Genomic DNA, 23,520 nt, shown 5'->3' with positions numbered 1-23,520 from the left:
TGGAATAAACTTCCATTTCACATTCAAATTAGATGAATAATCTTCTATTTCAGTACAGCTATCTTTAATAAATCTTAATAACTCATTGTTTGCTCCAAAAAAAGTGTGCCATTATCACTCAAGATGAGATTTGGAAATCCTCTATGGGCCGTAACCGCAATGAAGTCCTGAGTCGTTGGACTCTTCAAAGTTTCAAGATGTATTGCCTTAGTGACAAGACAAACAGACAGAGCAATGTATGCTTTAAACTTTATCTTACTCCTCGGGTTATCACCTTTTATGATGACTGAGCCACCATAATCAAGACCAACCTTAACAAAGGATAAAGACGGTTCAACTCTATACGAAGGTAACAGACCCATTATGTGCGTGGTGAGTAAAGCACGGGGAGCTCACTCTAAATAGCATTCCAAGTTTCAATAATTTCAGATGAAGGTTCCAACAGATCATAACAATCGATTTTCAATTGCCAAAGAGACTGCAGGATAAGTTTCCACTTAACCACAGCACATTCTAACAATCCAAGGGAATCAAATATGGAAGCAATGATAGTGAGAATGCTCCTCTTAGTTCGGTGCTTTCTTCAAATTTATTTGAAACTGAAACTCATCACATTTAGGATGCCACACAATACCTAATGTTTAAATAGCTTCATCCTTAGTGAGGTTACAATGTGACAACACATTTCTCTATCCTCTATAGGGACATTGGCAAAGGGTTCTGGACAATTTGACGTCCACTTTCAAGATGAAAATGTGCACTATCAAGCACAGAAATATTTCTGATTGAAGCTCCTTAGCTTCTTCAACTGAACTAGTACCTGTCAGCATGTCGTCAACATAAAAACAAGAGCGAATGATCTCTGATGCAGTGGGGTGAGATTCCTTGTGTTCATCAGCAAGTTGAACTAGACATCTCGTAGCAAGAATGGGGGCAGAACTTGTACCATATGTAACAGTAGTAAGACGGTAGTCTTTGCTCTTTTCATCAGTAGATTCACACCAAACAATTTTATGAAGATTTAGCCTCACTAAAACAGGCAAATTAAAACAACTCACCAACATCCTGGAAAAACCGACTTAAAAATCACTGCATTCCAAGACTCGATTCACAGATGAAGGACACTTTGTTACAGAGAATTTCAGAATGTACAAGGGCAAACCTACCATAAAAGTTAGAGACAAACTACCTCTCCTGAGAACCGGATCAGGATGAATTAGCACACATCTGTACATCTAAAGAATGTCAGCTGAAAGAGCAACAAAATAGGTTCAGAACCTTAAAACAATGGACAGCAAGTCAGGCTGAATAGTAGGACTAACCATTAACATAGAATTTAATGCTATCCCATTTAATGATTCACAATTTCCATCAAAAACAACAATCAGCTTGATTGTAGTGCTAGAATCCTTGAGCACACAATGATGGGGCATGTAAAACCTTAATAAGTTAGAAGTCTTGGGAGGTGCAATTTCCATGTGACCCATTTCACTGTATTCACGTATGAAATCTACATACTTCTTTTTCAAGTCAGACGCAGTGTGGATTTTGCAGAATGGTATGCCTTTTCCACCAGTTCCGCCGCACCGAGACCTACTCTCTCTGCCTTCCCTACCGTTAAGGTCTTCACCATAACCTTTGTAAGGGACCCTTATACGGGACTACCAGCCAGGTCAGCTGGACCAAGGTTTTTTAAAGAGATGTTACTCATCTATCACTCGCCCTTTGTCCTGACTTGTGGCTTCCCAGACACTGGGCCCAGGTTGGTGGGATCCGTCCGTCCATGGATGGATGGATGGATGGATTTCAAAGAAATTGGAAATTTGAACATCTCCCTTGGTTATTCCAATCTCTAACTCCCCTTCCTATAAATGAAGATTTGCCTCAGTTTGTCTTCTCGAACTCCAACTTTATCTTCATACTGTGATTTTTCCTACTTCCTACTTTTAAAGACACTGCTCAAGCTTATTCGTGTAATTATGTCATTCCATGCCATCTCTCCACTGACAGCTCGGAACATACCACTGAGTACAATTTACTAACTTCATCGTTCCACTGAGTCGAGCAGCTCGTCTCCTTTCTCTCAAGTCTTCCCAGCCCAAACTTAAACTATTGGTGTATTTTTTCCTCCTGAAATGAAAAAGACTTCATCAAATAAGCACTCACCTCATGCAGGATCAGCTTATCATCCTCTGGGTTCATTCCAGCAGATGTCACAGCTTTACCCACGAGTTCAATGAATTGAGATCTTTCACTTAGTCTGGGTCGTCGGGATACAAGCCACCGAGCCACATCAAACTAAAAAAAAAAAATTACCTATTAAAATAAATATTTACAACACTATACTCATTATTAACAATTAAGGCTTTAAATAATATTTTCTGGATTTTTCTCAAAATTTGGTCTTCTATTACAACGAAATGTAATAATTTAATTTTCAGTTCTTAACAGTGAAAAGATACAAGACGGAATTTGAGTACTTATGATGAAAGGAACAAACAAATGGCAAATAGATTTATAAATAGAAAGAGAGGGCCATAAATAGGATCAACAGAATTGCAGGTAGAGAGGGAATAACAGAAAGATGAGACAAGGGCAAACAGGAAAACACATAAGGACAGGGGCAATCTTCACATCTCCATACATTACAATTTTCACATTGATGGGCTCTCTCCTTATCAAATTCAGTTCTTCTACATTCAAATTTTCTCAGCTCCTGACAAGCTCATATCCGCTTTTCAGCTTCAGCTTCACCCAGAGGGTGGGCATCAACACTCACTAAAGGGTCATTTTATCAGATCAACAGCCATGATACAGAAAGTGTAGATTAAAAAGAAAGCTGGATAATAACAGGAAAAGGGGAGACAAAAGCAAAATACGGAACTTATATTATTACTTATGAAGTCATACATCAAGAGATGGGAACAAGAAAAGGAACACAAAATAGGACAAACACAATGACAGGTCAGTGTAGGAAGATTTTTTTTTTTTTTTTTTTTTTTTTTTTTGCTTTTGCTATTTCCTTTATGTCACACCGACACACATAGGTCTTATGGCGATGATGGGACACGAAAGACCTAGGAGTGGGAAGGAAGCGGCCGTGGCCTTAATTAAGGTACAGCCCACAAGCATTTGCCTAATGGGAAAATGGGAAAACACGGAAAACCACCCTCAGGGCTGCGGACAGTTGGGTTCAAACCCACTATCTCCCAGATGCAAGCGCACAGCTGTGTGACCCTAACCGCATGGCCAACTCGTCCGGTAGTGAGGGAAGAAGTAACAGAAAGGAGAGACAAGGACAAACGTGAACACACAAAAGTACAAGGACAATATCCACATCTTCGTACACTGCACTCTTCGAAAAGATAGGCTCTCTCCTCACTAATCCTATTCTTTCTACATCCATCTCTTCTCAGTCCCTGATGGGCTCATTATCTGTTTCCCCACTTTATCAGGAGGGTGGGCATCAATACTCTTTGAGCCATCTTGACAGATCTTCAGTTTTACTGCAGGATGTGTAGGATAAGACAAAAGTTGGATAAAAACAGGAAAAGGAAGAAACACAAAATAAATACTGGGGTAACATATTAAAACACAGGACAAATACAAGAGGATCCCAACTTGCACTTGAAATTTCAGAATTATTTATTTAGAATTTAGAATTTAGAATTATTAGAATTATTTAGAATTTATTTATTTAGCATATGGCTTTCAGGAGGTACAAGACACGTTCGACTTGCCTGGTGAAGGTCTTTCCAGACAACCAGGGGCAACCTGCACGTCTCGGTGTGAGATAATTCTGATAACGAGGTTGAGAGAGGGTGATACTGGTGTTGGCACATAGCCTAATCCTATTGAATAACACCAAGGGGTCTGCCCAAAAATGGATGAATCACCATCAACGGCATCATATGCCCTCACTTCACACTGCGAAGATTTTTGGAACTGAATCCAGGCTTTTGGAACACAGTTTAGTGATTATAAATTTTATACCACCACCTCTCCTATCCTGCCATATAACATTCTGATGGTGAAATTTGTTTAAATCAACAGGATTCAAACTGGTTAACAACAAAGTCACAACTTGTAGACTTCATGCCTTAACGATTTTGGCCACCAGGCAAGCAAATGTTTTAATTTGCAGTAAATGGAATTAAGTGTAGAAGAAAGGACACTGCAGGTTGTTTTTCCGTAGAGGAATAGGAAACAGAAATGGGCATAATCTTGAAGAAGGAATACAAAATTACATAGATAAGATGGAATTAGATAGATAAGATAAAGAATACAAATAATATGGTCATTACAAAGCAACAAGCATAAGCATCATCCATCATCATCATCATCATCATCATCATCATCATCATCATCATCATCATCATCCAACTCCAGTTTCAGGGGTGTGGTATACAAGCTCTTGCCACTCCTTCATATCTTCAAATATTGTTTGTTCTTGGGCATGTTCTCTTGTGAAGCCCTTTTCCTCCACCTCCAATTTCACTAACAATTCCGAGGCCTTCTCCTTGCTCTATTTCTTTCCACTCTGAGGTTGAAGTATTCGCTAACAGTTCTCTCAATATCATTCTCTTTATGTGTCCATATCACTGAAGTCTACGCTGATGGCTTCCTTGATGCTGACTTCCTTTCTTACTCACTTCATTTCTAATCTTGTCCCTTCTAGTCTTTTGATTCATAGTTCTAATGAATCTCATTTCTGTAGCTTGAATTCTGCTGAGGTCTTTGTTTAGTAGAGTAAATGTCTCCAAAATGTAGACGAGAGATGATACAAAACAGAAGTGATACATTGGATCTCTGGGGCATTTTGGTGTTCCGAAGTAGGTTTATGACTTTATTCTATAAGTCAGATGCATTCCAGGTCCTGTTGAGTATTTCCTGTTTGAATATGTTGTCTTTTGAGATTATACTTGAAAGGTACTTGAAGTGGGGAGCTGATTGTAATTTGGTTCCCTCCAAATATATACAGTAGAACCTCGATAATTCAAAATTAGTTAATTCAAAATCCCGCCTAATACGAAGCAGCTCTCGTTTCCGGAATCATGAGGTACGGTTTTGCGTGTTATTTAAATTATTTAATTTGAAATACAGATAATTCGTAATTCGAAGAACAATGTCAGTTCCATTACTGAAAATGAGACTTTTAATTCAAAACTGCCTTTAGATTTAAAAAAAAATAGTATTTTACAAAGTAATTTACATTAAAAAATATCCGCATCATGATAGAATGTGTCTTCCGGAACATGCTGGGATAGCCTTCCATACTTTCACTCATTTCAGTGTGTCTACAGTGTGCTTCATATTTGCTAAGTTCAAGTAAAATCGTAATTCTTTTGTACTGAACGTTTTAATGAACATCACAATATCATGTAGCAGACAGTATGCAGAGAAGCAGAATTCACCAACACTGGCGTTGCCAACAGTTGGCGAAAAAGCATGGCTCAAATAATCAATTCGTACGCACCGAACAATATTGTCAATGCCGATGTAACTGCATTGTTCCTTTTTAATGCTGAGCCCAAATGGACTGTCAGTGCCAGCTGGGAAATCGTACAAGGGTGGGGGTGATTGTACTGTGTTGCAATGCACACGGAAGCGAGACACTTCCTCCCCTCGTCATAGGAAAGTTCAATAAGCCACTATGTTATAAGGGCGTCGGGCACTTTCCATGCAAGCACAAGGCATCTAAAAAATGCAAACAGTACCAGCATAATTTTTCCTCATCTTTGAATCGTGTGTTTTTTCCTTTCACTGCATGAGGTTATGTTTCCCAGTGATTTATCCAAGTGCATTATTTGAATAATGTAACTGCACCTTGTTGGATACATTTTGGAAACAGCTTATTCCATGGCATTTGACAGGTTTAAACTGTGAATCAAGGTGATTGCATTTATTAATGGGTTTTAGAATACTCTGTGACACAGTAAGGGTGGTATTTCTGAATTACGAGAGAAGTGCCATGGCGGGAAATCGTATGAGGATAGAGTCACTGTACTCTGTTGTAATGCAGATGGAAGTGGGAGACTTTCTCCCCTGCCATAGGAAAGTTTGATAAGCCACGATGTTTTAAAGGCATCGGGTACTTTCCATGAAAGTACAGGTCATCTACAAATCATAAAATACAGTAATCCAATGAATAAAGGACTTGCACAGGAGAGCTAGCATAGATTTCTCCTAGTCTTTGAATCCTGTTTTTTTTTTTTTTTTTTCTCCTTTCTTTCATTGCGTGAGGTTATGTTTGTCAGTAAGTTATCAAAGTGCATTATTTGCATACTGTGAATGCACATTGTTGGATATATTTTGGGGGCAGTTGTTTTTCCAGGCATTTGAATGGTTTAAACTGTGATTCAAGGTTAACTGCATGCAGTAACGGGTCTTAGAATATTTTGTGATGTGACAATGACTGTAAATTTGTATGCTAGCTGATGATGGCCAAGATAGGCCGAAACCGGTACTAGTGCAATAATTCATTCACAATAAATGTATTGATCGGTGGAACATTTTTCTTGTCTATTACATACGGGAGATAAAACTCCACAATGGAATTAATGCCCGCCTAGCAATTCCAAATGGAAATCTGAAATTTGGAATTTCTGAATTACGAGTTGGCGCTTAATTTGAAATCATGTAATTCGAAGTCTGATTTTTGCATCCAGACGACTTTGAATTAATGAGGTTTTACTGCATTTGAATCTCTTTCTCCTCTACACATAGTAGTAATAATAATAATAATAATAATAATAATAATAATAATGACGTGTGGCCTCAGGAGAGGCCTGGTGCAGATCTTTCGAGTTGACGCTGTATAGGTGACATGCGAGCCTGTGAGGACAGGGCCCTACTTATGATGAAATCTAATGCTGAAGACGTCAAAACACCCAGCTCTCGAGCCATAGGAATTAACTAATGAAAGTTAAAATCCCCGACCCGACCGGGAATCGAACCCAGTAGCCCTTGAACCAAAGGCCAGTATGCTAACCATTTAGCCATGGAGACAGACTTCTGTTCATAGTCATTTCTAGTCTTTGTTTTACAAACTTTCAATTCACATTCTTTGAATTTGTTCCAAAAAGCCATTTTTTCCAGAAGTTCTGTTTCTCCTCATATCAACACATCATCAGCAAATACCAAGTTGTTTGATTTATTGTCCATTTCCTTGATAGATTTTACGATCCAGTCCATTACTATGATGATATACTTTGATGGCACTACTCTGTGAAGGTGTACAATGCTCTCCCTCAACATATACAAAAGGCAACAACAATTTCGAGATTTAACCAAAAAATAAATAATCAATGGATAAAAAAAGCAGTAAATTTTACATACCAAGTAATGTACAGTGGTCTTGTATTATAAATTTTTTAGGGTTTCCTCTTCTCTCAGACTATACCATATTTTAGAAATACGGTATTGTTGTATTGTGAATATTTTGTAAACTCTGCCAATATTCTGTCCTCGTATTGCACCATGAAGTTTTTTTTTTTTTCTTCATTATAACCTAAGAGTATTACTTGTGCTTATTATCCTAATGTTTTTTCTTTATACAGCTGAAGATGACCACTAAGTGGTCAAAACATGTTCTGTAAGAGTTAATATATATTCAATTTTGCCTGAGGCAAAAAATAAAGTATCGATTAGGTGGTTCTTTATATTAACTTCTTGATTTGAATGAAATCTCAGAAAAAACTAACATTCTATTTGATTTTTTAATTCTAGTATTTAAATATTTTAATCTTCCAAATAGGAGGTCAATATTTACTGCAATACACAATACCCTATCCATCACAAACCCCCACCACATTGTTCACAAGACCCACCTTAAACCTACTAATCCCCTTATAAAATATTTTTCTTCCCCTCATCTTCCTCCCCTCCAGACCTACCACATTTTATATCTCCTTCTCACAAGACTAACATCTTTTACCACTGACTGATTTCATATTCATACATACATACATACATACATACATACATACATACATTATCATTATAGACTGTTATGCCTTTCAGCGTACAGTCTGCAAGCCTCTGTGAATTCACTAAACGTCGCCACAATCCTCGATTTGCAACTAGTGTTGTGGTCTCCCTCTACTTCTCTTACCCTCCATAGCAGAGTCCATTATTCTCCTAGGTAACCTATCCTCCTCCATTCGCCTCACATGACCCCACCACCGAAGCCGGTTTATGCGTACAGCTTCATCCATCGAGTTCATTCCTAAATTAGCCTTTATCTCCTCATTCCGAGTACCCTCCTGCCATTGTTCCCACCTGTTTGTACCAGCAATCATTCTTGCTACTTTCATGTCTGTTACTTCTAACTTATGAATAAGATATCCTGAGTCCACCCAGCTTTCGCTCCCGTAAAGCAAAGTTGGTCTGAAAACAGACCGATGTAAAGATAGTTTCGTCTGGGAGCTGACTTCCTTCTTACAGAATACTGTTGATCGCAGCTGCGAGTTCACTGCATTAGCTTTACGACACCTTGATTCAATCTCACTTACTATATTACCAACCTGGGAGAACACACAACCTAAATACTTGAAATTATCGACCTGTTCTAGCTTTGTATCACCGATCTGACATTCAATTCTGTTGAATTTCTTACCTACTGACATCAATTTAGTCTTCGAGAGGCTAATTTTCATACCATACTCATTGCACCTATTTTCAAGTTCCATGTTATTAGACTGTAGGCTTTCGGCACAATCTGCCATTAAGACCAAGTCGTCAGCATAGGCCAGACTGCTTACTACATTTCCACCTAACTGAATCTCTCCCTGCCATTTTATACCTTTCAGCAGATGATCCATGTAAACTACAAACAGCAAAGGTGAAAGATTACAGCCTTGTCTAACCCCTGTAAGTACCCTGAACCAAGAACTCACTCTACCATCAATTCTCACCGAAGCCCAATTGTCAACATAAATGCCTTTGATTGCTTTAATAATCTGCCTTTAATTCCATAGTCCCCCAGTATGGCGAACATCTTTTCCCTCAGTACCCTGTCATATGCTTTCTCTAGATCTACGAAACATAAACACAACTGCCTATTCCTCTCGTAGCATTTTTCAATTACCTGGCGCATACTAAAAATCTGATCCTGACAGCCTATCTGTGGTCTGAAACCACACTGGTTTTTATCCAGCTTACGCTCAACGACTGAGCGCACCCTCTCTTCCAGGATGCCAGTGAATACTTTGCCTGGTATACTAATCAGTGAGATACCCCGATAGTTGTTGCAATCCTTCCTGTTCCCTTGCTTATAGATAGGTGCGATTACTGCTTTTGCCCAATCTGACGGTACCTTACCAACACTCCATGCTAATTTTACTACTCTATGAAGCCATTTCATCTCTGCCTTCCCACTATACTTCACCATTTCAGGTCTAATTTCATCTATTCCTGCTGCCTTATGACAATGGAGTTTATTTACCATCCTTTCCACTTCCTCAAGCATAATTTCACCAACATCATTTTCCTCCTCCCCATGAGCTTGGCTGTTTGCAACACCACCAGGATGATTTCCTGTTACATTGAGAAGATGTTCAAAATATTCCCTCCACCTCTCCAGTGATTCCCTGGGATCTATTATGAGTTCACCTGAATTACTCAAAACACTGTTCATTTCCTTTTTCCCTCCCTTCCTAAGATTCTTTATTACTGTCCAGAAAGGTTTCCCTGCTGCTTGACCTACCCTTTCCAGGTTGTTACCAAAATCTTCCCATGACTTCTTTTTGGATTCAACAACTATTTGTTTCGCTCTGTTTCTTTCATCTACATACAACTCCCTGTCTGCCTCGGCCCTTGTTTGGAGCCATTTCTGATAAGCCTTCTTTTTACGTTTACAAGCTGCTCTCACTTCATCATTCCACCAAGATGTTCGCCTTTTCCCATCTTTACACACAGTTGTTCCTAGGCATTCCCTTGCTGTTTCTACTACAGCATCCCTGTATGTCACCCATTCACTTTCTATATCCTGAACCTGCTTACTGTCTACTGTTCGAAACTTCTCACTAATCATATCCATGTACTTCTGTCTAATTTCCTCGTCCTGGAGATTTTCTACCCTTATTCGTTTGCAGACAGATTTCACTTTCTCTACCTTAGGCCTAGAGATAATTAGTTCACTACAGATCAGATAATGGTCTGTATCATAGAAAAATCTGTGAAAAACTCGTACATTCCTAACAGATTTCCTGAATTCAAAGTCTGTTAAGATATAGTCTATTATGGATCTGGTACCCCTAGCCTCCCATGTGTAGCGGTGAATAGCCTTATGCTTGAAGAATGTATTCATAACAGCTAAACCCATACTAGCACAGAAGTCCAGCAAACGCTTCCCATTCCCATTAGCTTCCATATCTTCCCCACATTTCCCAATCACCCTTTCGTATCCTTCAGTTCTATTCCCAACTCTCGCATTGAAATCGTCCATTAGCACTATTCTATCCTTGCTGTTGACCCTGACCACGATGTCACTCAATACTTCATAAAACTTGTCAACTTCATCCTCATCTGTACCCTCACATGGTGAATACACGGACACAATTCTAGTCCTAATTCCTCCAACTGACAAATCTACCCACATCATTCGCTCATTTACGTGCCTAACAGAAACTATGTTCCGTTCAATGGTATTCCTGATAATGAGCCCTACCCCAGACTCTGCCCTTCCCTTTCTAACACCCGTCAAGTACACTTTATAATCTCCTATCTCTTCCTCGTTATCTCCCCTTACCCGAATATCACTTACTCCTAGCACATCCAGATGCATCCTCTTTCCTGACTCAGCCAGTTCTACTTTCTTTCTTCCATAAGCCCCATTAATATTGATAGCTCCCCATCAAATTCCATTTCGTTCGCCAAGTTGTTTCCAAGGAGTCCCTCGCCTGTCAAATGGGAGTGGAACTCTGTTATTCCCATAGGTCCGAGGCTTGGTTAAAATGTTCTGAGCTCGGTCGATTCATGAAGCAGGATGCTACCCTATTAAAATTTTATCAGGTATAAATTAGAAGTGACTCAAGTAAGTTCTCGACGCTCTGGTTGACGCATAGCACGTGTGAGTGTTTTAAGTGACTCTTTACTTAGGAAGCCTGTAGGAGCCTTCTATTGAACGGATGCACAAAGACTACATATTGAAGAACCTTCTTTTATTCTTTGAATAGTGAGAGACTTTATGTTTATTTCAATGTGTCACTGCGCCAGATTTAATTATTAAGCCATTACTCTTCTGTTATGACACATGGTGTGAATGGTCAAAGTTACAGATTATGTCTTTGCTTATATATTTGTGATTCTTTTTATGGCTGATGATGACATTATATATGTTGAAACCGGTCCCCAAATTGAATAAAAGGTATTTGTAATATAAACACATACCTAATTAGTATTGAAAATGTTGAACCTAATAGATATCTTATCATTGACAGCAGAGGTAATCGTTATGTTTTTCGGAAGAAGTTCATGGTGAAGAATGCCATCTTTGTTTCACCAAACACACAACGTGATTTTCTATGGGTGGGCATTATCCTTGGCACGGGAGTTGCTCTTTTTTTCGATGGGCTGAGCTACACTTTTCTCTTCTTTATGTTGACATACAGGCACCATTTCTCGTCACCGGTGACAATGTTTGAAAGGAATGCTTCGTTGCAAGTGATAAATATTATTATGGATCCGTATTGAAGATATTAACTACAGGAATGCTTCATGCCTATCACAAGCCAACTGGTGCCCGGCAAGCAATGATGAACAGATGTTTACTCCTTGATCTTTGTTACTGTCACTTAGCACATGTGGCACCCGTATACCCAATTTCTGTACCTTACCCATCAAATGCAAATGGTGTACAATAGCTGACTGATCATATTAAAAAACTAGTGCCATTTCCCGCGTTGTTTAACAAAGATTCACATGAAGCAACTCATTCAAGTGATTTTCGTCAAAATCTGAAGGTCTTCCAGAACATGGATCATCAGACAAGTCAAACCGTCCTGCTCGAAAGCGGGAAAACCATTTTTGTGCTGTTCTTTCAGCGAGTGCTTCATTCCCATACACTTCACAAATTGTTCTCGCAACTCCTGCTGCACTGGATCCTCGGTTAAACTCAAAGAGTAAAGTATGTCGGAAATGGTCACTTTTCTCAACATTCCATATTTGTTTGTCTGAAATATACACATATAATACAATCACAATCAAGAAAACCTGTGTTTCACAACACACAAACACCAAACTCAGTTAAAACAACGGAATAACAATAATCAATCCCTTCACGCCGCATTGTTGCCAACCCATAAGAATACCACACGAACTTATGCATCAACCCTATATTAAAATTTACATATGATAACAATGACATTTACAATAAGATACAAAAGTTAAAAGTTGTTATGTTCAATCCCATTCTTTTGAAAATGGTGTAAAATTTCTGCCACAAATTTCTTGTGAAACAAGTCTGTGAAGCTTGCTTGGTCCATCCCCGGTCTTATTTTATTATAATAAATCTGCAGAACATGTTTTTTATTTATTTTTATGTTGCACAATTAAACATGACAAGATAACTCGGATACAAATACACAGGAGTTTACTGTATAGCACTCCACTGAGTTACTTTCAATACCTTAAAATTTAAGACAAAAAGAGATAAAAGTTAATATAACCAATTCTCACCTTAGAAAGTAAGACGAAGATACGTTCAGGCACTTGCTGACCAACAATAGAAACCACAGTCTGATACATCTGGAGGAAGGTTGGAGTACTTGCTGCAGCTGGAGTGAAGTGTGGGCCCAGGATACCACTCATGTGTGGTTGTTGGATGATAGTGGTAAGTAAGCGCATACACTGACTTTCATCTCCAGACACAAAGATCTGTAAAAAAAAAAAAAAAAAAAAAAAAAAAAAAAAAAAAAAAAAAAAAAAAAAAAAAAAAAAAACGGGATTGCAGACTTGTTAGTATACCCTTAACATACCAACTTAATTCTGGTTTGAATGTCAAACATAATTTTCTTCAATTAAAAGTTCTCTGTCAGAAACATCAGCATCATAAATTACTATAATTGGTTATGTATCTTTTTTTTTTTTTGCTAGTTGCACCAACTTCAGGGCTGCCAACAGTGGGGTTCAAACCCACTATCTCCCAGATGCGAGCTCACAGCTGCGCGCTCCTAACTGCTCGGGTAACTCGCCCGGCAGTGGTCCTCTTACGATAGCTTTTGTAACATTTACAATATTTTGGAGGGATTGGTTTGAAGGAAGGTAAGGCTTGAGAATAACAAAAGATTTACCTAAATGATTGTATTAAGAAATGTAGATGAAGGTTTCATTAGGAATCAATCGAATGTCCTCTTCCCTAACTGTTTGATAAGTACAAAGTTTTAGCAGTTTGTAGGCTGTAGAATGCTTATCCATTGTAACTGCAATGCACAAATGACCCAGCGTGCTCCTTGGTATTATTGCCTCAAAACAAATTGGCCCTCGAACAAATCTCGTAAGAAGCTGAGGAGCACCCTATCTTGTATCGCCTGTTAATCTCCTTGTTGGATATTGCCCATCAGTCGTCAGAAGTACACTCAGTGTTTGCAGCAACTCACTCACAAATTTATTCACAAGATAACTACTGTCATGTCATGGCGTGTGGCCTGCAGCAAGGTCTGGTGCAGGTCTTTTAAGTTGACGCTGTATAGGCGAAGACAACCTCAATTAAAAGCCTTCTTTTATTTCTAATCTTCTTTCAGTTGAAGCCTAACTCTTTTACAGTACTTCTCAAATTGATACAACATCCTTTGAAACCAATCCTCTCTCCTGACACAGGTCGTAATTTAGATATCGATGGAGTTGTTTTCTGAAGAATGCAAAATTCAAGGATTGTGTGTCGAAATGTCCAAAATCCGTTACACAGTTTTTCCCTTTCCATGTCTTTTTTCTGGTATACCAAATGAAGTTTCTTCAGTCTTATGCTGTCTCTGTTCTACTATTTTTCTTTTCTGATATTTGTTTAACGTCACACTAACACATTGAAGGTTTTTGGCAATGGAGGGATGGCAAAGGGCTAGGATTGGGAAGGTAGCATCTGTGGCCTTAATTAACGTACAGCCCCAGAATTTGTCTGGTGTGAAAATGGGAAACCACGGAAAGCCATCTTCAGGGTTGCCGACTGTGGGATTCAAACCCACTACCTCCGGAATGCAAGCTCACAGCTGCGCGACTATAACCGCATGGCCAACTTGCTTGGTTAAAATTCTCTTGATCATCCTCTACAACACTTTTGTTGCATTGGCTACTTTTTGTTGTACTTGCAATAACTCCATTCTGTACTGTTCTTGTGTTTTATTCTTTCTGTTCAGCTTCCTTATTCATAAAACTATGAATACTAAACAATCTCTCGCATTTGTCCTCTTGTTGTAGGATGCTAATTAGTTTCTTTCCTTCTTTCTTTCTTTCTTTCTTGCAAACCGGCCAAACTTAGGACCACTTCCTTCCAATCATCCCTTCTTCCTTCCTCTTTCTCCACAGTGCCTTCATTCTTTCAGAATGTTGCGCTCTTGTCTCTTCAGTCCATCTTCCCCCTCTGCGCTCTTTCTTTTCTTCAACCAGAACTTTTATGTTGGAAAGTCTTTTCCTGATTTGTTCTCTATCACGACATTCTTCATCTGCAATTCCTAACCTCTTGAGTTCTTCCTTCATCTGCTTGGCATATCCCCCACTGGCTCTTCAAGTAGTATATTTTATTAAAAATTTGTTTATTTAACCTTGCTGGATCCATTCTGACCATGTGTCCATAGAATCGCAGCCATCTTTTCCTTATTGTTGTTTCCAGGTCTTCTGTTCTTTTGTGTATTTCCTTATTTGATCGTAATCTGTTGTTTCCCTCTACCACCCTTGGGCCGTAAATCCTCCTCAATATTCTCCTTTCAATCTTTAGTAGTTTTTCCAGGTTTGTTAGTGTTGCTGTTTCCACCCCATACAGAATCACTGGTTTTACCACAGCATCATAATGTCTTAGTTTCGCATTGATGGAAAGATTTTTTTTGTTGTAAATGGCTTTGGTGGCAATGTTTAGCCTTTCCAACTTAAGTCTTCTATTTTCCATGGCCTCTTTATCCATCCCGTTGCTGCTGACAATCTCTCCCAGGTATTTAAACTGCTTTGTGACCTTCACTTCGCCATATTTCGTCTTCATTGTTCTCTTCACATAATTCCTGTCCGTGCTCATCATCTCTGTTTTTGTGAAGGAGATTTTTAAACCTGTTTTCTCGGCTATTTCCTGTAGTTCATTTATCTGTGTTGCTAATTAGTTTATAATATCACCTATTCAATAAATTAAATGTATTACATTAAATACATTACATACATACATACATACATATATACATTAAGTGTATTGCATTAAATACATTAAATATATTGAATATGTGATATTATAAACTAATTAGCATCCTACATATAGTATCTTCAATATGGATGCACAATGATAATTATCATTTGTCCTCTTGTTGTCGCGAACTTCAGTTTAGAATTTTCAGTGGCATAACTCACTTTGTGCATGAACGGTAGGAATATGTGCTGACAATGAATCGATTTGTTTAGCTACTGACCATACTTGCTCAGTCAAGTCTGTCACAAGAGGCAGCCCCCCCCCTTTTTTTTTTTTCCCTTCCCACCCCTCTTCTGCATTCTGCTAGTATACTAGTGTCAATCAACTTGGGATTGGTCTGCCAGCAGGCTTTGCCTTATATTTCAGGTGCCAAATTGATTTGAGGCAGTTATAAAACGTGTACCATAGCAATGACCAACAACAGTCACGAACAATGAAACTGACGCATCTCACGTTCCTTCCAGAATTAAAACTTGTCGCTTACAATAACCTGTATGCAAATTGCAAGATTCTAACTAAGGTGCTTAAGATGTAATGACTGGTGCTTATGATAACTTGGTGTTCTGTATATTACTGATGGTGGTTACGATAATTTCTCTTTTTATATTGTTTTTACCCTCTAGATTCATTTGACACTTACAATACTTTGCCAGCATGTGCAGTGGAGTCTGATTGAAGTATAAACATTGCAACCTCAATTTTGACAAAAAATGTTGCTTAAGATACTTCGCCTTTCCAGGGACGATATATATCGGCTGTATATTTGTTCAAATTACATGGTCCCGTGAATGTCCTTACTGAATCATGTTTCAAAATTTCCACATTATCTAATCCTTGAAGAAACTATTCTCACATCGACCATCCAGAAAGTTCGGTCCCATCAACAATAAATTCTCAATTGAGTGTTTTTTAAGATAGAATCGAATATAACGCATTCGAGAACTTTTGAGAATTAATACTTGCACTCGAAATCAACATTCTTGAGTAAAACACAACATAATCTTTAAAAGTCGAGTAGGCCTGATAGTAATTTATGCAGTACAAGACTTACATACACCAGTGACCAAATACCAAGAATTGAAAGGACGGCAATGTCATGTCTATGGATATTCGCGTTAATATCCCCTCATTGCGGTAATTAGAGCAAGTACCAGACAAGTGATTGGAGGTGAATTTGCTTCAAGGGTCATCTTCACATTGCATTTGCCTGGTATTGTTCAGGCAAACTAAAGAAATCACGAAGTAGAGTGGCCGCAACAGTTGCAAAGAGACTGAGTGCATTCCAACAGCTCTACTTGAGGACAGAATGAGTTTCGTTGAAAAAAAATCTATGTTTTGTCCAGGGTTAGATGTATATTTTTGACAGACTTTTTATGATTGTATCACCAAGCAGGTTTTCGGCATTTCTCTCAGGGCTCCAGTCACTGGGCTTTCAGACAGGAATTGAGTCATGAGAGTTTGCGATGTGCCTGGAAGATTTCTCATGTCTCATGACTTATTTTCACCACTGTGGTTCGTCATGGCTCACTTCTGAGCAAGTGGAACAAAGTCTTTACAAAATGTAGTTTCTCTGCACTTTTACTCATTTTGACACATTACCTAAGGTGAACCTTTCACATTTGCTAAAGTCTTCAATGATGCACCCAATTTTCTGGCACCCTCACGCATTATATAGGATTGCATTCTCGTGACCTGAACTATTGCTGCCCTTACACACATAAAGACATGGGAGGTCTTGGGATAATACCATATTGGCCTGAATATAACAGGGATTTTTACGTTTATACTTTTATGTTAAAATGTCCTTATAAAAACTGCAGTCATTTTACACTGTATATGCCGTCTAATATTTAAAAAGTTTGTATCATTTCTCACCTGTAGCCTATTGCCTTGTACAGCGAGTGTCTCAACGCACTCTGTAGCTGAGCTCAAGGTTAAGAATAAACTGAAATCTGAGTTTTTACGATTTAAAGAAAATTAATTTTGTGGCTTGTGATTAGTGGCAGGCAAAATTAAATATAATGCATTTGAGAACTTTTGAGAATAGATACTTGCATTCAAAACCATATTCTCAAGTACAACATAGCATTTAAATTCTAGTAGGTCTAATGATAAAATATGCAGTACAAGACTTACCACACAAAAACTCACTACATTTACCGATGAACAATTAAGAAGGGATGATTAAAAAAATAAGGTATTTTGCGATCATACTGTGCACTTTTGTATTGGATGTGCTTTATTTTCTTATTCTTTTCTTCCGATTTTGGCCTTCTTCGGACTGCAGGAAATAACTCGTGGACAGTCGAGATTTTCATCTGATGACGCAGAGCACAGTTCTCAGCAAAATGTAAAGAATTTCACCTCATTTTCTTGACACGGCATAAGCCCAAAAGCCTATACAGTACCATGTCTATACGTATGGGCCATGAAAGCATCAATGGCAAGAATAATTACATTGATGTTTACCCGAATTGTTGATGGTTTTAATTTATTCCTGGATTTTCTGTTTTTCCATATTGTACTTTTTTTTTCTGTGATTCCTCCAAAATCAGAGAATCGAGATTCCACTGTATTATATTAGACATTAGACTGCTACAAAGACAAAGAGTACTATAATCAATAGAGATTCTTTCCCAACATTTTATTTTTTGGAAGTTGAAAGTAAACAGGGTAGCTTCGAGATGGTTGTTAAGGTCTATTAGTGCAGTTCTGAAGGTGGTTATCGACCCTTTAATGCAGCTGTCACAAATGAGTGGAGAAGGTCAGCACTTAGTCCTAATCTTCTTCATGAAGTCCATGAGTAGCTGGGGAATAGCCTCTTGAGGACCGATCAGGAGGCCAGTGGTGCATAAAAACTTATGCTTGTATTTACCTTTGTAGTAAGGTACTGTTGTTTCATAGATTCATCTTCTTTCAAGGTTGGTCTTCATCCATCACAAACCAATAGTCGGGTCAATTATGTAGTGAACTGATATGTGAGCGTAGATGGCAATGAAATTTATTCACCTGTAGTGGAGAGACCATACAGTCCGACTCGTTGGCTGAATGGTCAGCGTACTGGCCTTCGGTTCAGAGGGTCCCGGGTTCGATTCCCGGCCGGGTCGGGGATTTTAATCGCTTCTGATTAATTCTTCTGGCTCGGGGACTGGGTGTATATGTCCGTCCCAACACTCTCCTCATCATATTCAGACAACACACTACACTACCAACCACTACAGAAACACGCAATAGTGCTTACATCCCTCCATAGAGGGTTGGCGTCAGGAAGGGCATCCGGCCGTAAAAACAGGGCCAAATCCACATGTGCGATGCAGTTCGCACCCGCGACCCCACAGGTGTGGGAAAAAGCGGCAGGAAAAGAAGAAGAAGAAGAAGTGGAGAGACCATACACCTCCTCATAGGTTGCAGTAGGGACCTATTAGCATGATGAAGTTCACCATGTTGACAGGATCCCAAGACATGCGCAAGTGTTTCTATCTTTCTGCTTCTCTCCATTTACTGAATGTCAAGCCCTTGCAGTCCCTAATCCATTTGTTAGCTGGTGTTTGTTGCTTAAAAAGGATTACTCCCTTTCCTTTATGAGGCTTATTACTCCAGTACTTGGATGCCTTGAGTCATAGTTCTTGTCTTACTTTCTTGTGTACCGAGCTCGATAGCTGCAGTCGCTTAAGTGCGGTCAGTATCCAGTAATAGGGAGATAGTGGGTTTGAACCCCACTGTCGGCAGCCCTGAAGATGGTTTTCCGTGGTTTCCCATTTTCACACCAGGCAAATGCCGGGGCTGTACCTTAATTAATGCCACGGCCGCTTCCTTCCAATTCCTAGGCCTTTCCTATCCCATCGTCGTCATAAGACTTATCTGTGTCGGTGTGGCGTAAAGCCAAAAAAATATTTTAAAAATTAAAAAATAAACTTTCTTGTGTCAACCCAACCATGCCACTTTGTCCAAATTCTTTCACAACCTGTAATATCTAATGATGTAAGACTGTCAAAAGTTTCTAGAGGGAAATTCCTAGTTGTACTGAGGACATGAATACCTGCGAGCTAAAGAATCTTGCATGTATTGATATATTGCAATAGGACTTAACAGCTTGTACAAAATAGACCCGAGCCTTTAAATTTTGTTTCAACATATACCACGTCATTGGGGATGTCAGGCAGGCAGTTGCAGCAGTTCTTTTAGTGTCCCTCTCATCATGATGTCTGAATTTTTAATAAATCTTTGAGGGATTCTGTTAGGAGAAACTGTTTGAAAAGAATATACATTAGACATGGGCATATTGAGGTATTCAAGACAGTGAACTTCTGATCCACTTGTAAAAGTGGCAAAGATACAAGGAGCAGCACAACAGACTGTAAATGTTTCAGTATTCCCTCTGATCTGATAACTATCTCTTGTGAATAGTTAACACCAAGGTAGCAAATAAAGGCATTTTTCTTTAAGCATTTGATTTTTTCATAGGTAGCCTACTGGCATGGCCAACTGCCAGGGTCTCTTCATTCAGCTGACACTTTATAATGCGTATCCCCTTGGATTTCGTTGTGTTAATTTCAAGACCTATCTCACTGAACAGCTGGATACCACAAGTGTCAAGTGTCAATGCCAAACTTCTGCTGTTACTGACGATAACTTTGTTATCTGCAAACCCCATGATTGTTAACAGCTCATGTTCCCGACTCAACTGGAAGCCTTAGTTAGACACAATTGAATTTTCACTCATTTCATCAATTATATGATCTATTAAAGTGGTGGTGGTGGTGATTTTTTTTCAGAGGAAGTACACCTAGGTAATTGAATACAGCAGGTGATAATGGCAACCCTTGCATGACACCCCTTTTCATAATAGAGGGTTGTGATTATCCTTTTGTTGTTTGAATCCTTGTCATGTTGTCTGTCAGTAAATTAATGACAAGATTACTGAGCTTAGAGGGAAACTGTGATGTTCTTAAGGTTTCCTCTAGGCTTACATTTTCAAACGTTTTCTGTAAGTTCAGAAATATGACCGACCCATCAAGGTTTCTAGACATGGCCTCGCCATGAATTGAATGAGGAAGTAAGCAGTTCTGAGATATGGAATACTGGTTAGTACGGAAAAGAGGAATATGGGTGTAGTCTATGTTGCCATAGTCAATGTGTACAAAATCCCATTGTTGATCACTAATCTGTTTAGAAGTAACAACTTTAGAGTTACATGTAATCAAAGTTACTAACCATTTAATAAGAAATTCACCACAGACTAACACCTTCAGCAAACCTCAACTATATGGGGCTGCTAGAATTCCACTCACATCTAACAGACAATCTAGCGAACAAAACTGACATTTGTCTCAAGTATTATTACAATATTATAAGTCCACCTGTTCAATACAATACAATATGATCCACTATTTCATATGGTCAAATATTTTTATACATAATACATAATACATACTTGTAAAACTGACATTTGTCGAGCAACCATCAAATCAATGGGAGTTACGGTAGGAAGAGGGAAAATCTAGCTGACTCATTAGCCCTGAACTTAATACTATTTCTTTTATAAACATTGGTCCAAAAATAACAAACATATGATATGAAAATTAAAATGAAAATTTTCAAAACTATTAACAAAAATTGTTAACTGGATGTTTCCTACAACTTCAAAGCTCTTCAGTCTGTCATAACATTAATTATAACACATCTAACACTATGAAATGAAAATGGCGTATGGCTTTTAGTGCCGGGAGTGTCTGAGGACAAGTTCGGCTCGCCAGATGCAGGTCTTTTGATTTGACACCCGTAGGCGACCTGCGCGTCGTGATGAGGACAAAATGATGATGAAGACTACATATACACCCAGCCCACGTGCCAGCAAAATTAACCAATTAAGGTTAAAATTCCCGACCCTGCCGGGAATCAAACCCGGGACCCCTGTGGCCAAAGGCCAGCACGCTAACCATTTGGCCATGGAGCCGGACATCTAACACTATAACATACCTATATAAAAATAACACACTGATAAACAAAGAATGACATGTTTTGTACTACAAAAAAATCCTCAGATTCTATCAAATCACTTTTAATCATGCGTATACACCGTATTTACTCACGTATTACACCCCTTTTTTTCCCACATTTACAGCAAAAAAAAAAAGTAAACGGGAGTAAAATAGGCAATAACCTCAAATTTTGTGCAGTGAACACATGACTTCTAGGCTATAAAGAACTATAAATTGTACATTCTACACTGTTCTTTAACAAACCTATGAATGCATTTGAGTTATACTGGCTATTTTCATTGTAAGGCTATATTTCTAAATGTAAAATGTCAATAAATGGTGAACACAACTTTTAGGCCCACATATAAAGTAAATATAATCTATTTTAATTACTCATAATATCATGTCATTCGCTTCATCTCATTAATTCCTCTGATGAGGTCAACATCAGGAAGGGCATATGGTTGTAAAAGCTTGCTACAAAAATTCCTCTCACTTCATATTTGACCCCTAAGAGAAAAGGGATAAGGGTATCGTATTATCATACTATGCAATATTGATACAAAATAACTCACCGGCCAGTCATTTGTCTCTGTCAGTTGAGCAGTAGCCCTACCACACAGTAAACCTGATCACTGATTTCATTTTAATTGTCTTGCGCTGCTAACTTCCCTGCTACCGGTGTGTCGTCATTCCAAGTGACGTCATCTTCACTGTCATCTCGTGTTCTCATCAGTCATGCACTGCAATCGAGACCGAGAGCATTCGAGGTCCCATCTTTTGGAAACTTTTAAAAATTAGTTTTGTTCCCGACTACAGAGTCCAAACTGTGTGAAGCTATTGCCAAATGGTTTCTGTAGATGGTCTCTGATATTCCCAGCTGGTGTATGTGTAGCATAGGCCACTCCTTCTGAATAAAGCAGTGTTGTTGAAAGCGTGCCAAACCACCAGCCGATAACTAGTGTATGTTACGAGTTGTATTTCCGAATATAATACATAGTAACTGGAAGCATTCTTTTGATAACTGCGGCTGCTGAAAGCCAGACCCTTATTTTTTAAGTATATTTCATGCTTGTTCGCACATTTATCACATCAGGATTTACCAAAACAGCTGTAAATGAGAAGACCGCATTGTTTAGGTTAGGTATGCAATCGCCCTGATAGTGCCAGAAGTTCCATGACGGAAAGAATAAAACTAAATAACAGGAAAGTTTGCCGCATTTATGGATATCTACAGGTGTGGCGGTAATGCGTTTTATTATCATAATGTTTAGTTTCGTACATTTGTTGTCTCCCATTTTTTTTATTAACACATACCCTAGTATGTTTTGTTTGGTGTCCTAAGTGGGGACATAAAAAAATCAATATTATTATTTGTTAGGTATGTTGGTGAGCAAAATAGTTGTGATTGGATTATTTTTATCATGTTTTAAACCTACTTCTCTCCCAAAAACCCTATATTGGCCTGAGTTACAAGATATTAAATGATCACTTTGTTAATGATCTCGCCTGCCTATATTAATAGGCCTAGCAACAACTGTGAATATGTCTTAACTAAAGTAAACTTGTTTCCTCATCCCGAGGTGGAGTAGCTCTTTTTAGACATGCCCCCAGTGGAGGGGCAACCATCCTGCCATTCGTAAATCTCTGGCAGTACGGTACTGGTAATCAAACTCAGACTCCTGAGAACGGCAGCTAATTGTGCTAACCATTACGCTGGCTGACATTATTAACTACAAAACACAGACATATATCACGACTGATGCATGCTTGCAATGCGCAGGTCGGACATGAAACTATTCACCTACTGTATTTGTCAGACGTCATCAGACCTGCAGTAGGCATACGCTACAGATGCGGACATTTGTTAACTATGAAACACAGATGTACCGCATGACTTCAACGCATGTTTTCATTGCGTGGATCATACGGGCGAAACTATTCACAAATATGTGCAATGAAATCAGAGCTGCAATAAGACTTGTACCTGCTTCGAAGCGGAATCATTGTTCTTCTCTGACGAATTACGTTGGGGGGGGGGTCTTGTATGCAAGAGTTTTTTTTTTTTCATTTTCTTCATCTCAAAAAGCCAGGGAAGGGTCTAATACACGAGGGGGTCCAATACACGAGTAACTACGGTAGCTTAAGTCAGACAGA

The 23,520-nt window shown here is 38.7% G+C and overlaps 1 protein-coding gene across 1 annotated transcript in view; it reads right to left on the bottom strand.

Annotated features, from left to right (window-relative positions):
- Positions 1-23,520, bottom strand: part of Epg5 (ectopic P-granules autophagy protein 5) — a 540,178-nt gene that overhangs the window by 233,038 nt on the left and 283,620 nt on the right. Inside the window, exons 21-22 of the mRNA XM_067143866.2 lie at positions 12,679-12,876; positions 2,167-2,298 (exon numbers count right to left, since the gene is read on the bottom strand). Coding sequence (XP_066999967.2) covers positions 2,167-2,298; positions 12,679-12,876 — 330 coding nt within the window. The remainder of the gene's footprint in view (positions 1-2,166; positions 2,299-12,678; positions 12,877-23,520) is intronic.

This window comes from Anabrus simplex, chromosome 3 (genome assembly GCF_040414725.1).
Source record: "Anabrus simplex isolate iqAnaSimp1 chromosome 3, ASM4041472v1, whole genome shotgun sequence".
NCBI classification, from domain to species: Eukaryota; Metazoa; Arthropoda; class Insecta; order Orthoptera; family Tettigoniidae; genus Anabrus; species Anabrus simplex.
Note: the sequence above shows the minus strand (reverse complement) of the source record. Positions and strands in the feature narration are given on the sequence as shown.